Here is a 13,035-nt window from a genome sequence, read left to right as displayed (position 1 = left end):
AATAAAATATTTTATTATATATATCACACCCAACATTTCGGTGAACTTAAAAAACTAAATAATCTTTGGAAAAAATGAAATTCTGGCATCCTGTATTGTTACGAGGAACGATGTTTTTTTTAAGAAGTCGCCATCTAATATTATGATTACTAGAAATCCTAACTGATCAACAGAGATTCTATGGTCCGAGACTAGTTACGTAAAAAAAAAGATATTATCACCCCTTAAACGTTCTGCCTAAAACATGTTGCATTGCTAATCTTTGTCATTAATTACTAATATTTTTGTTGTTTTATACTATGATTGTTTGCGTGTAATATTCCTGACTCTAGCGCCAGTGAATATTCAACTACGGATATTTCCAACTCTGGCGCTGGTAAATATTATGTAGGTATCAGAATAAATAAATTTAAATCATCATTTTTTATATTCCTGACTCTGGCGTCAGTGAATAAACAAATAAAAATCAATTTATTTTTTACACATACGCATTATTTTTATTTTTTATGTAGCTAAATAAAAACAAAACAAAATAAAACAAAATAAATTTACATTAGTATTTTTTATTTATGACTCTGGCGTCAGTAAATATACCAAATAAATTTATTTTATTTTGTCTTAAGTTATTTTTTTTGCAGGCATATTTTTTATATAACCAAATAAAATATAATTAAATAAATTTGAATTGGTATTTTTATTCTGACGTTGCCAATGAATAAATAAAAAAACAATAAATTTATTTTTATATTTTTTTTTACATACACAATTTTTATTATATATTTATTATATTTATTATATTTGTTTATTTTTTATTTTTGGGCGGGGCCCAGCTCAGCCCACATGGGCTGGGCTGAGCCCGGCTGGGCAAATAACACGCGTGAGCTGGTTCACGCGTGTCTAAGTGTTCAGTGAATTAAAATTCACATGAACAGTATGACATGAATTAAAACTGAAAAGCGAGAGGAGATGAAGAGAAACTTACCTGTGGGCTGCTGCTCCTGAAGATGAAGACGTGATGAAAGATTCGTCGGCTAAGCTCCTTTCTCTTCCCTTCTCTTTTGTTCTTGCTTTTCTCTGATTGGTTTCTTCCTGCCTGTCCCTGCTTTCTGTGAATTTTGTTTTGACTGATTCTGGGTCTTTCTTTGTCTGCAGGGACGAAGGCAATGGCAGAGCTGATTCTTCTCGGTGCTGCCCCTCCCTTTTTCTTTCTCTCTGTGAATTTGTGCTTTTTCACTCTGTATTTCTGCTCTGTTTGTTTTAGCTCTGGATTTTTGCTTGCGTTTTCTGCCTTTTTTTTCTCTGTTTTTGGGTTGATTTTTTTGTGTGCAGATTGTATGCAGAGATGAAGGCAATGGCGATGACAACTCTCTATGTATGCTGGATTTCTTTCCTCTCCTTCTCTCTGTGTATTATTTCTTTGCTCTGGGTTTTTTTTGCTCTGTTTTCTCTGCTTTTTTTCTCTGTTTTTGGGTTCATTTTTGGGTTCATCTTTTTTTCCTCTCCTTAATTCTGGGTTTTCCTCTCCCTTTTATAGATAAGCTTGCCCTTCCACCAGTCCTGCCTTTGCAGGACTGTTATGGAATCCACGAACGAGATAGTGGGCAAGAGACGTGGTCCATGATCGGATTTGTTGCAGATTATCAGCTCCCCTGCTGAATCGGGAGCTCCCCTGTTGAATCGGGATGGAGAAGACGCACGGCTGTTCCTTAGCAACGGTGCCGTTTTGGCAGAAAATGGGAATTTTCAATTTGACCCCTGCCTCTGGAAATTTAACAATTTGATCCCAACAATCTTTTAATTTTACCCTTGGATTAATTTCAATTAAGTCCCTGAATTTATTTAATTAATTAAATCAAAGTTTAATTAAGTCCTCAAACTCATTAATTTTTCAATTAAACTTTTGATTAAAATAATCTAAATTTTAATTGAATCAATTCTCCAATTAGCTACCGGGTCGGCTACTGGGTCGTGACTCTGAATCAGCTACTGGGTCGGCTACCGACTGGTGTTCCGTTTTGAGCCATCGAGTATTGCTGTGGAGTGGAGGGACATTGAAGCTGCACAATGTTTTGTGTCTTTGGCTATAAAGTGTGGGTTTAGGGAATCAGGGATTACAAGTGCTGATGGCAAGAGGTTTATTGAGTGGGGGTTCTATTAGAATGGAGGTTCCATGGTGTGATTGTAATAGGATTCTGTTGTCAAAAGAGTATGTGAGATTTAAACCTGAAATACTTTGAGCACTTGATCTTGCATAGGAGAATGGGTTGAGAAAATCAACAGAGCATGCCATGATATAGCTCCAACAGCCAACCATTTAAATGTCCAAGTGGTTAGAACTTTGTGGCTTTCGCGTCTTCTAGAACAACTGTTGCTTTCTCTCTGGTTTTTCTGCTCAGGATGAAGACGATGGTGATGAAGGCGTGAGGTGCTGCTGGTTGAATGGAAGCTCCCTCCTCTGTGTTTCTCGTTTTCGTCTCTGTGTTAGGCTCGTTTGCCTTCCCTGGTTCTGTTTCTCATCATTCGTTCCTCCTCACCCCCTGTATTTTTTAGTCTTCTCCTTCGTTCCCCCATGTTCTCTGTTTCTTTTTTTCTCTTCGTTCCTCCCTGTTCTCTGTTTTTATCTTCGTCCCTTCTGCCTCTCTTCCCTTCATGTACTGTGTTTGCTCTGTTCTTGCTCTTCGACCCCCCTCCTTATTCTTTTTTTGTAAAAAAAAAACCCTCCCTATAGCAAGAGAATGCCATGCGGTTACCCAGATACTAAGGAGCTTATGGGACTGTTATTGCAGAAGTATGAAATTCTACAGAAGGTAACCTTGTGTATGTGCAACAACACAGGTCGAGCTTTTAATACCTCCATCACTGCCATCGGGCCACGCCCACCGCCTCCTCCACTCAGTTCTTAAAAAAGAAGCAAAGATGGGGTTTGTGAGGGTCTGCACAAAACCACAGCACAGTGGCGTTGGTCATGCTCTACAAGATGAGGTTGCGGTCTATTTCTCCTCAGACATACTCAGCAATTTCTTGAAGATTTAAACCTGGAATACTTTGGGTATGTTGCAAGTTCTAGACCTCTCTTTGCAAAATACCACCAATCGATATGGCCATCATCGATTTTACCATGGAAAGCACAATAATAATTTCTAAAAAAACGAGAAGCTATTTCTACTTGGGGTACGTGTGCATCATCGCTACTGTTGTGGGCATTGATAACTTCATCCTTTCCTTCCTCTTCATGCAACCATCGTATACCAATCGTCCTTGTTTGTATATCACGTGAACGCACTGAAATACTCACGTCATCACCATTATCAAATGTAGGATCATCGGCCCCTAATTTCGTGTGCAATAGCGATTGGAGTTCACGAACACCAAACGCGTACTCAAAAGGGAAGACAAAGGCTCGACGACGCAAGGATCGACCACTGGTATTGTTTCTGATTTCAATACAAACAATACGAGAGGAACGGTATGCTGACATCACCCAACTTATGAACAGATTAAAGCCACATATCCGGTGCGCAGGAGGTGATGAGGATATTTTGAATGAAAAGTTATCTACAAACTCATTCTGAATTAGCCATTTATCCTCTTCTTGCTCCTCATGAAACCCCCTTAACATCTCATCTTCATCAAATACATATGCGACAACGTTGAATGTGCCATCTATAAATATTATCTGTACCACCAAAACAATGTCTATAAAATGAGCAAAAGACAAATATTAAAATGTAGATTTCAAAAACAATAAATGGGTGAGGGAGGACCTTAAATCTCGATGGCTGTATTTGAGCACTAACCGTTTCCATTATTCTGAACATGTGTGAGTCAAACTTTTGGATCAATTCTTGCTTTATCTGATCTTGGAACTCGACTAAGTGATCACAACCATCTGCTAAAATGCAACAGTGTTGATTTGCAAGGCTTTGCAGTGAATAGCAAAAGGACACATTTAACGCAACCAAATGGGATGGAAGCTCTGGGAGTGCCTGAAGCATTTTGCAATTTCTTAAACATAATAAAATGAGTAGACCAAGATCCTTGATGCTCTCAGGAAGCAAACAAATTGGAGTTCCACTTAAATCTAGCCTCGTCAAGGAGCGTGGCAGTGTAAACAAGGTAAATCTCAACATTTTCCTCGCTGAAAACCTAGAGGGTAAGAATAGCTTCAATGGAAGAGATGTAATGTATGATGTACTTGCAACAATTCCATCGCTTTGAAGCAAGCTGCGCCCCTGATGATGCTCTAACTCCATATTCAGGCTGTCATGATTTGAGCAACCATCTAAAACGAGCTCTTGAAGTGATATCAATCTACTCATTTCTTCTGGAAGCTCCACAAGACTTGTACAATTTCTTAGATTTAAGATCAATAATCTTTGTAAATCACCAATAGATTCGTGAATTTGAACCAAACGGATGCAGTCTTCAAGTATTAGCTTTTCAAGGGCTGGGAGACCCGAGAAGTCTGGGGTTCTAATAAGATCACGAGAGTGACGGAGATCAAGAATTCTCAATTTTGGAAGAAACTGTGAAAATACATGAATTTAGTTGTTATCAATTGAAAACGAGAGAGATAGCTAAAGAGAGACTTGATTCATACCGGTTTGCCCTTCCAAGCATCAACTAGACAGCTTCTGGATAGATCAAGAACCACAAGCTTCTCCAAGCATACGTGATTTGGTATGGATCTCAAAGACAATCCATGCCAACATAACCATATCAAATTCTTGGGAAAGTGCTCAAAACTTCCATGAAAATTAGTGTAGTTTAGCTGGAGATATTTTATATCTGGCATCTTTCTAAAACCATCCGTGCTGAGGATGAGAAACAAACTTGTTTGGCTAGTTTGTAAACTTCCCCCATCAGAAAAATCAGAAAGCCATTGTTGAAAGAAGTTAAGCCTGCGGCGAACCATTAAATTAGTACAGACAACTTCTGCATAATTATCTTCCATTAATGCATGCATATCCAGGGTAAGGCCACGCAATTTTTCAGCATCCTACATTAAAAATATTAAGAGTACATGAGAAAGGAAAGTAAATGAATGAATATGTTAAGTCACCATGACCCATTTAAGCAGACATATAAAAAAAATTGAGCTACTTACAGTAGTTCCTTTCAAAACTGTAAAAGCATCCTTGTGGCGCCATATTCTTTGACATTTAGGTGATTCTTGACGAGCAATTTCCTTTCCCATATTTCTTACTAGTTTATGCATCCACAACCTTTTATCATTGTTGATTTCAACAAGACATCTATCGATAAGATTGTCAATCCCAAATCTTGCACCTTTATCGAGCCCATCCAGTATCCTAACTGCATCATCCACATCCATTCCATTGAAGAAACATGCGATATCAAGGAATAAGTTCTTCAGATAATCACCATCAAGAAAGTCATAACTTATTCGAAGAACCTTTTGAACTTCAAAATTAGGAATCACTTCCATTTGTTGTAATGCGCTTTCCCATATTTCTCTTCCTTTTCCGGACAATGAAGAGCCAATAACTCGAAGAGCTAATGGAAGTCCATTACAATGATGTAGTATTCTCCAAGAGTCTTCCACAAAACCATCAACAGGGTCAGCTTGTCCAAAGGCATTCCAACTGAAAAGCTCAAGTGATTTTTTATCATCTAGCGGTACAACTTTGTACCGGACCCGCTCATTATCATTAGCCGAAAACAGACCCTTATTTCTGGTTGTTACAATGATTTTACTTCCTCTACAAAGCCAATTTTGCATGCCAACGATTTTATTGAATTGGTCCCTTTTGTCCACATCATCTAGAACAATAAGAGTTCTTCTGTAACATAATGCATCCTTAATCTTCAGAATTCCTTCATCTTCATCACTTATCTCATCAACAGTCTTGTTTAGGATGTCGGAAAGAAGTTGCCTCTGTAGGCAAACTATATCCTTTGACCGAAAATTTGATAGAAAGCTCTTTCCTTCAAATTTATGAGAGTTCTGGTTAAAAACCATCTTAGCTATGGCTGTCTTTCCAACTCCACCAATTCCATAGAGTAAAGCAATGGCAGCACCATGGGATCCATCTTGCAACCATGAGTTGATATCTTGCACCAGAGGATCTCTTCCAATGAAATGAAGGGGGACATGAAATATTTTTTGATCCAAATTCTTTAAGACCTTCTCCACAATAGATTGGACAAATGGTGCCTCACCCACTCAATATCATTAGCTGAAAACAGACCCTTATTTCTGGTTGTAACAATGATTTTACTTCCTTTACAAAGCCAATTTTGCATGCCAATGATTTTATTGAAATGGTCCCTTTTTTCCACATCATCTAGAACAATAAGATTTTTTCTGCAACATAATGCATCCTTAATCTTCAGAATTCCTTCATCTTCATCATTTATCTCATCAACAGTCCTTTTTAGGATGTCGGAAAGAAGTTGCCTCTGTTGGCAAACTATATCCTTTGACCTAAAATTTTATAGGAAGCTCTTTCCTTCAAATTTATAGTAGTTCTGGTTAAAAACACTCTTAGTTATGGCTGTCTTTCCAACACCACCAATTCCATAGAGTAAAGCAATGGCAGCACCATGGGATCCATCTTGCAACCATGAGTTGATATATTGTACCAGAGGATCTCTTCCAATGAAATGAAAGGGGACATGAAATATTTTTGGATCCAAATTCTTTGAGACATTCTCCACAATAGATTGGACAAACTGTGCCTCGTACCTACATCAAAAAGTAAAATACAATGTACGATAATTAGTAGTCTCTCTATAAGCAAAAGAAATAAACAACATTTAGCTATGAAATTAAAGCAGGTTGTGTGTCAATGATTTGATAGTTAAAACCAAATCATGATTGGAAAAAAAAAAAACAACGAAGAAATCATAAGTATTTTATTTTATTTTTGTTTATGTTTTCTTATTAGTATACTTAACTGAAAGAAATTAAGAGTTCACGACCAGCATTCTAGTCTTATGCTATGTAAAGTTTCATAAAGAGATTAAGAGGTTTATTGAGTGGGGGTTCTATAAGAATGGAGGTTCCATGGTGTGATTGTAATAGGATTCTGTTGTCAAAAGAGTATGTGAGATTTAAACCTGAAATACTTTGAGCACTTGATCTTGCATAGGAGAATGGGTTGAGAAAATCAACAGAGCATGCCATGATATAGCTCCAACAGCCAACCATTTAAATGTCCAAGTGGTTAGAACTTTGTGGCTTTCGCGTCTTCTAGAACAACTGTTGCTGTCAAAAACCAGGGAAATGAAAACAAATTCCAAGATCCTCATAATGTTGATAAAAAAAGGGTTTTAATGTTTAAGGTCATGGGTGACTGTACAGTGCTGGTTTATGAAAGACTAATTCAATTGCATCTTTACCGGTGCATGCACTAAAAAATCTATGTTAATTTATTATGAAAATTTAATATAATTAAATCAATTTTTAATTAAAATAAAATATATTTAAATTATAAAACCCTCTCAATCATATTTTCAAAACATATCTATTTATTTTTTATTACAAATGAACTTATCTGGAAAGGATATATGTTGAAAAATAAATTACCAATCAAATTTCACTATGTAAAAACAAAAAAAATTAACAATTAAATTTTACCATGTGTTATTTTTTTATAAAAAGATAAAATAAAACAGATAAAATAACATGAAAATAAAATGGATCTTTACATATATTTTGATCAATAAAAGGTTGAGAAGTAAAATAAGATATTTAATATATTTTATTATAAATACAAGATTTTATAAATAAAAATTAATAAATAAAATAATAATATATTAAAGCGGGAAAAAAAAGTGAAAGGCATTACAAATATTTATTAATAAAAGATCTCATGCTATACAAAGAAAGAAGGAAGATTACTAGAGATACAAAACTATTTTCCTGATAAGCTTTTCAAAAGCTTTCCGCTTTTGTTATTGAATTTTAATTCTATCTTTTAATTTGATAATTTTCAATTAAAATTAATTTTTAAATTTTATACCACCGATCGATATTGCCATCATTGGATTTACAATAGAAACCACAATAATAATTTCTAAAAATACGAGAAGCTATTTCTACTTTGGCTACGTGTGCTGCATCATCATCATCATCGCTAGTGTTGTGGGCATTGATAACTCCATCCTTTGATTGGATATCATCATCCTTTCCAGCTTCCTCTTCATGCAACCATTGTACTCCAATCGTCCTAATTTGGATAGCTTGTTTTTTTCGACACACTGAAATACTCACTTCATCACCATTATCAAATGTAGGATCATCGCCCCCTAATTTCCTGTGCATAAACGATTGGAATTCACGAACACCACGCTTGTAACTCACGGGATGGAGATAGGCTTGACAACGCAAGTATCGACCACTGGTATTGTTTCTGATTATAATATAAAAAGGATCTAAGAGAGTGTACTCTGACGTCATACAAAACCTTGTGAACAGAGTATAGCCCCATATCCGGTGCGCAGGAGGTGAGGATATTTTGAATGAAAAGTTATCTACAAACTCATTCTGAATTAGCCATTTATCCTCTTCTTCCTCCTCATAAAACCCCCTTAACATCTCATCTTCATCAAATACAGATACGGCAACGTTGAATATGCCATCCATAAATGTTATCTGTACCACCAAAACAATGTCTATAAAATGAGCAAAAGAAAAGTATTCAAATGTAGATTTCCAAAACAATAAAATGGGTGAGGGAGGACCTGAAATCTCGATGTCTGTATTTGAGCACAAACCGTTTCTATTATTCTGAACATGTGAGAGTCATAATTTTGCATTAATTCTTGCTTTATCCGATCTTGGAACTCGACTAAGTGATCACAACCATCTCCTTCAGTCCAACTGTTTGGATTTGGAAGTCTTTGCAGTGAATAGCAAAAGGACACATCTAACGAATCCAAATGGGATGGAAGCTCTGGGAGTGCTTGAAGCATTTTGCAATTTCTTAAATATAGGTGTCTGAGTAGACCAAGATCCTTGATGCTTTCTGGAAGAAAACGAATTGGAGTTCCACTTAAATCTAGACTCTCCAAGAAGCGTGGCAGTGAAAACGAGGTAAATCTCAACATTTTCCTAGTTGAAAACCTAGAGGGAAAGAATAGCTTCAATGGAAGAGATGTAATGAATGATGTACTTGCAACAATTCCATCACTTTGAAGCAACTTGCGCCCCTGATGATGCTCTAACTCCATATTCAGGCTGTTAAGATTTGAGCAACCATCTAAAACCAGCTCTTGAAGTGAATTCAATCTACTCATTTCTTCTGGAAGCTCCATAAGACTTGTACAATTTCTTAGATTTAAGATCAACAATCTTTGTAAATCACCAATAGATTCGTGAATTTGAACCAAACGGGTGCAGTCTTCAAGTATTAGCTTTTCAAGGGCTGGGAGACCCGAGAAGTCTGGGGTTCTAATGAGATCACGAGAGTGACGGATATCAAGAATTTTCAATTTTGGAAAAAACTGTGAAAATACATGAATTTAGTTGTTATCAATTGAAAACGAGAGAAATAGCTCTAGAGAGACTTGATACATACCGGTTTGCCTTCCAAGCATCAACTAGACAGCTTCTGGATAGATCAAGAACCACCAGCTTCTCCAAGCATATGTGATTTGGTATGGAGCTCCAAGACAATCCATGCCAACATAACCATATCAAATTCTTGGGAAAGTGCTCAAAACTTCCATGAAAATTAGTGTAGTTTAGTTGGAGAAATTTTACATCTGACATATTTCTAAAAGCATCCGTGCTGAGGATGGGAAACAAACTTGTTTGGCCAGTTTGTAATTTTCCCCCATCGAAAAAATCGGGAAGCCATTGTTGAAAGAAGTTAAGCCTGCGGCGCTTGCGACAAACCATTGAATCAGTACAGACAACTTCTGCATAATGATATTCCATTAATGCATGCATATCAATGGTAAGGCCACGCAATTTTTCAGCATCCTGCATAATAATATTAAAAGTACATGAGAAAGGAAAGTAGATGAATGAATATGTCAAGGCACCACAAACCATTTAAGTAGACATTTAAAAAAATTGAGCTACTTACAGTAGTTCCTTTCAAAACAGTAAAAGCATCCCCATGATGCCATATTCTTTGACATTTGGGTGATTCTTGACGAGCAATTTCCCTACCCATATCTCTTACTAGTTGATGCATCCACAACCTTTGATCACTGTTGATTTCAACAAGACATCTATCGATGAGATTGTCAATCCCAAATCTTGCACCTTTATCGAGCCCATCCATTATCCTAACTGCATCATCCACATCCATTCCATTGAAGAAACATGCGATATCAAGGAATAAGTTCTTCGGATAATCACCATCAAGAGAGTCGTAACTTATTTGAAGAACCTTTTGAACATCAAAATTAGGAATCATTTCCATTTGTTTTAATGCGCTTTCCCATATTTCTCTTCCTTTTCCGGACAATGAAGAGCCAATAACTCCAAGAGCTAATGGAAGTCCATTACAATGATGTACTATTCTCCAAGAGTCTTCCACAAAACCATCAACAGGGTTAGCTTGTCCAAAGGTATTCCAACTGAAAAGCTCAAGTGATTTTTCATCATCTAGCAGTTCAACTTTGTACCGGATCCACTGAATATCATTAGCTGAGAACAGACCCTTATTTCTGGTTGTTACAATTATTTTACTTCCTTTACAAAGCCAATTTTGCATGCCAATGATTTTATTGAATTGGTCCCTTTTGTCCACATCATCTAGAACAATAAGAGTTCTTCTGCAACATAATGCACCCTTAATCTTCAGAATTCCTTCATCAGGATCATTTATCTCAACAGTCTTGTTTAGGATGTCGAAAAGAAGTTGCCTCTGTAGGCAAACTATATCCTTTGACCTAAAATTTGAGAGAAAGCTCTTTCCTTCAAATTTATAATAGTTCTGGTTAAAAACACTCTTAGCTATGGCTGTCTTTCCAACTCCACCAATTCCATAGAGTAAAGAAATGGCAGCACCATGGGATCCATCTTGCAACCATGAGTTGATATATTGTACCAAAGGAGCTCTTCCAATGAAATGAAGGGGGACATAAAATATTTTTGGATCCAAATTCTTTGAGACATTCTCCACAATAGATTGGACAAACTGTGCCTCGTACCTCCATCAAAAAGTAAAATACAACGTGGGATAATTAGTAGCCTCTCTATAAAGAATAGAAATAAACAACATTTAGCTAAGAAATTAAACCGGGTTGCGTGTCCATGATTGATAGTTAAATTTGTAGGTGCGTTATCACCACCTATTAAAACCAAATCATGATCGGAAAAGAAGAAGAAGAAGAAATCATAAGTATTTTTTTTTCTTGGATGTTTTCTTATCAGTACACTTAACTGAAAGAAATTAAGAGTTCACGACGAGCATTCTAGTCTTATGCTATTTATAGTTTCATCAAGAGATATAACTTACCCATCTCCTAAATCCATTCCAGCTAAATTTGCAACTTCCTTCAAAGCAATCCTCCACCCATTCACCCACTCCATCTCCTCCTTGTAGTGCTTTTCATGTTCCACAAATGCTGCAGCGAAGCTCCCAGTTTGATTTCTGACTTCAGATGGATCCACATGATAGAATACTGGGAAAACTATGCAGTCAGCATTCCTCTTACGTTCCATGATCTTCACAAGTTCATCGAGGCACCATCTCGACCAAGCATAGTTTTTGGAGAACACGATTATCACTATTTTTTATTGTTGTATTGCCTTCTGGAGCTCCAGCTCTATATTCTTTCCTCTCCGAATTTCATCATCATCTCTAAATGTGTGAATCCCTGCATCAACCAGGGCCTTGTAGAGGTGATCGGTAAAGTTCTTGCGGGTGTCTTCACCTCTAAAACTCAAGAACACTTGATATTTACAATAAGAAAACCATGAAGAGTAGGATTCTTGATATTTCCCAGCAGCCATTTCGAGTCTAGAAAAGATAAGACTTTTCAAAGATCTGAACAAAAAAAAAAAAAGAGTTGCAGGATTCAAGTCGATAGTTCAAGATCGATAGCACACCAATAAGCTGAAGCATTCATATATTATTATCTTACTTTTTCTGTAAAACAATTTTCAAGTTAATTCCCTGCAATCAACTCCTCCATGCCCTTTCAGAAAAATATTTGTACATATGATAAATCTCTATGCTGAACCAACAAAATCGGTTGATGAGATCATCAATAATTAGTTTCTAACAGTGAATTAATTTAAGTGATAAGAGAGAGAGAGTACCTGCAATCTTCACTTTCCCTTCGCTGATGTTCTCTTATCAGTTCATCAATTTTCTGCTTTTAAGTCAGCCTTACAAGTCGTTGTGGTATGGGCCATTTCCCGCGTGAGGACCCTTTTTCTTTTTTTAATTTGCTCAAATCATTTATCACGCGTTATAATCACCAAAAGGGACATTAGACACACACACAACACATAATCCCTCTCATCAACTCACACGGCTCTTCATATCTGACTTGGAAAGTTTTGTAATTCTTTCTGTTGAAAGTAGAGTAGATTTATGAAGAATTAGTTAAATTAGTTTAACGGTTGAGAATCGGTCAAGTAGTTGAAATGAAGTAACCATTTAAATTAAATAAATTGATTAACTGATTAAGTTGGCAAAACTATATTTCTTGTTCATTAATATTCATTTTGAAGTAATTTAATTTCTTATTTATTTAGAATTTGAGGTCAATAAATAAATTTAGGATAAAAAATATAATTAACATAAATAAATATAGAGAGAGCAATACACAAGAAAAAAACACTTAATAAGATTGTTTTTCTCTCAAATACTGATTTTTCTTCCAACACTTCCAACTATTAATCTCAGATATGTAATTTTTTTACATATTGCAGAGAACGAATCATTTTAATAAGACAGCAAGGTTTGAGTCTTTGAATCATATGGTATTGGAAGGGATGGTAGGAGGGGAAGTTGCTGGTTACAGTATATCTGTTTCTTTGATTCTAGTTGTTGGGTTGCCCTGTGAACAACATTTATCATAACCCAAATCTCAGATTTATAA

The 13,035-nt window shown here is 36.1% G+C and overlaps 2 protein-coding genes across 2 annotated transcripts; both read right to left on the bottom strand.

The window, feature by feature from the left end:
• Window positions 1-3,010: 3,010 nt before the first annotated feature.
• Window positions 3,011-7,275, bottom strand: LOC133703584 (disease resistance protein RPV1-like). Its single transcript, XM_062128200.1, has 6 exons — window positions 7,148-7,275; window positions 6,505-6,709; window positions 5,108-6,178; window positions 4,601-4,999; window positions 4,196-4,526; window positions 3,011-3,696 (listed from the first exon to the last, which is right to left on the bottom strand). Exons 1-6 carry the CDS (start codon window positions 7,273-7,275, stop codon window positions 3,011-3,013), a joined length of 2,820 nt encoding a protein of 939 aa, XP_061984184.1.
• Window positions 7,276-7,796: 521 nt separating this feature from the next.
• On the bottom strand, window positions 7,797-12,291 carry LOC133703711 (disease resistance protein RPV1-like). Its single transcript, XM_062128326.1, has 7 exons — window positions 12,248-12,291; window positions 12,070-12,162; window positions 11,442-11,972; window positions 10,059-11,133; window positions 9,546-9,952; window positions 8,710-9,418; window positions 7,797-8,620 (listed from the first exon to the last, which is right to left on the bottom strand). Exons 3-7 carry the CDS (start codon window positions 11,645-11,647, stop codon window positions 7,976-7,978), a joined length of 3,042 nt encoding a protein of 1,013 aa, XP_061984310.1. The 5' UTR covers window positions 11,648-11,972; window positions 12,070-12,162; window positions 12,248-12,291; the 3' UTR covers window positions 7,797-7,975.
• Window positions 12,292-13,035: the final 744 nt, after the last annotated feature.

Source organism: Populus nigra, chromosome 9, assembly GCF_951802175.1.
Source record: "Populus nigra chromosome 9, ddPopNigr1.1, whole genome shotgun sequence".
NCBI classification, from domain to species: domain Eukaryota; kingdom Viridiplantae; phylum Streptophyta; class Magnoliopsida; order Malpighiales; family Salicaceae; genus Populus; species Populus nigra.
The sequence above is the reverse complement of the archived record's forward strand: the minus strand, read 5'-3'. Positions and strand labels throughout refer to the sequence as shown.

Coding starts and splice junctions, on each gene's coding strand:
- LOC133703584 (XM_062128200.1), bottom strand. CDS start 7,275: ATGAGGATCTTGGAATTTGTTTTCATTTCCCTGGTTTTTGACAGCAAC. Junction 5,000..5,107: donor CAGTTTTGAAAGGAACTACT/GTAAGTAGCTCA, acceptor TTTTTAATGTAG/GATGCTGAAAAATTGCGTGG. Junction 3,697..4,195: donor AAGCGATGGAATTGTTGCAA/GTACATCATACA, acceptor CTCATTTTATAG/ACATTGTTTTGGTGGTACAG.
- LOC133703711 (XM_062128326.1), bottom strand. CDS start 11,647: ATGGAACGTAAGAGGAATGCTGACTGCATAGTTTTCCCAGTATTCTAT. Junction 9,953..10,058: donor CTGTTTTGAAAGGAACTACT/GTAAGTAGCTCA, acceptor ATTATTATGCAG/GATGCTGAAAAATTGCGTGG. Junction 8,621..8,709: donor TACAGACATCGAGATTTCAG/GTCCTCCCTCAC, acceptor TTGGTGGTACAG/ATAACATTTATGGATGGCAT.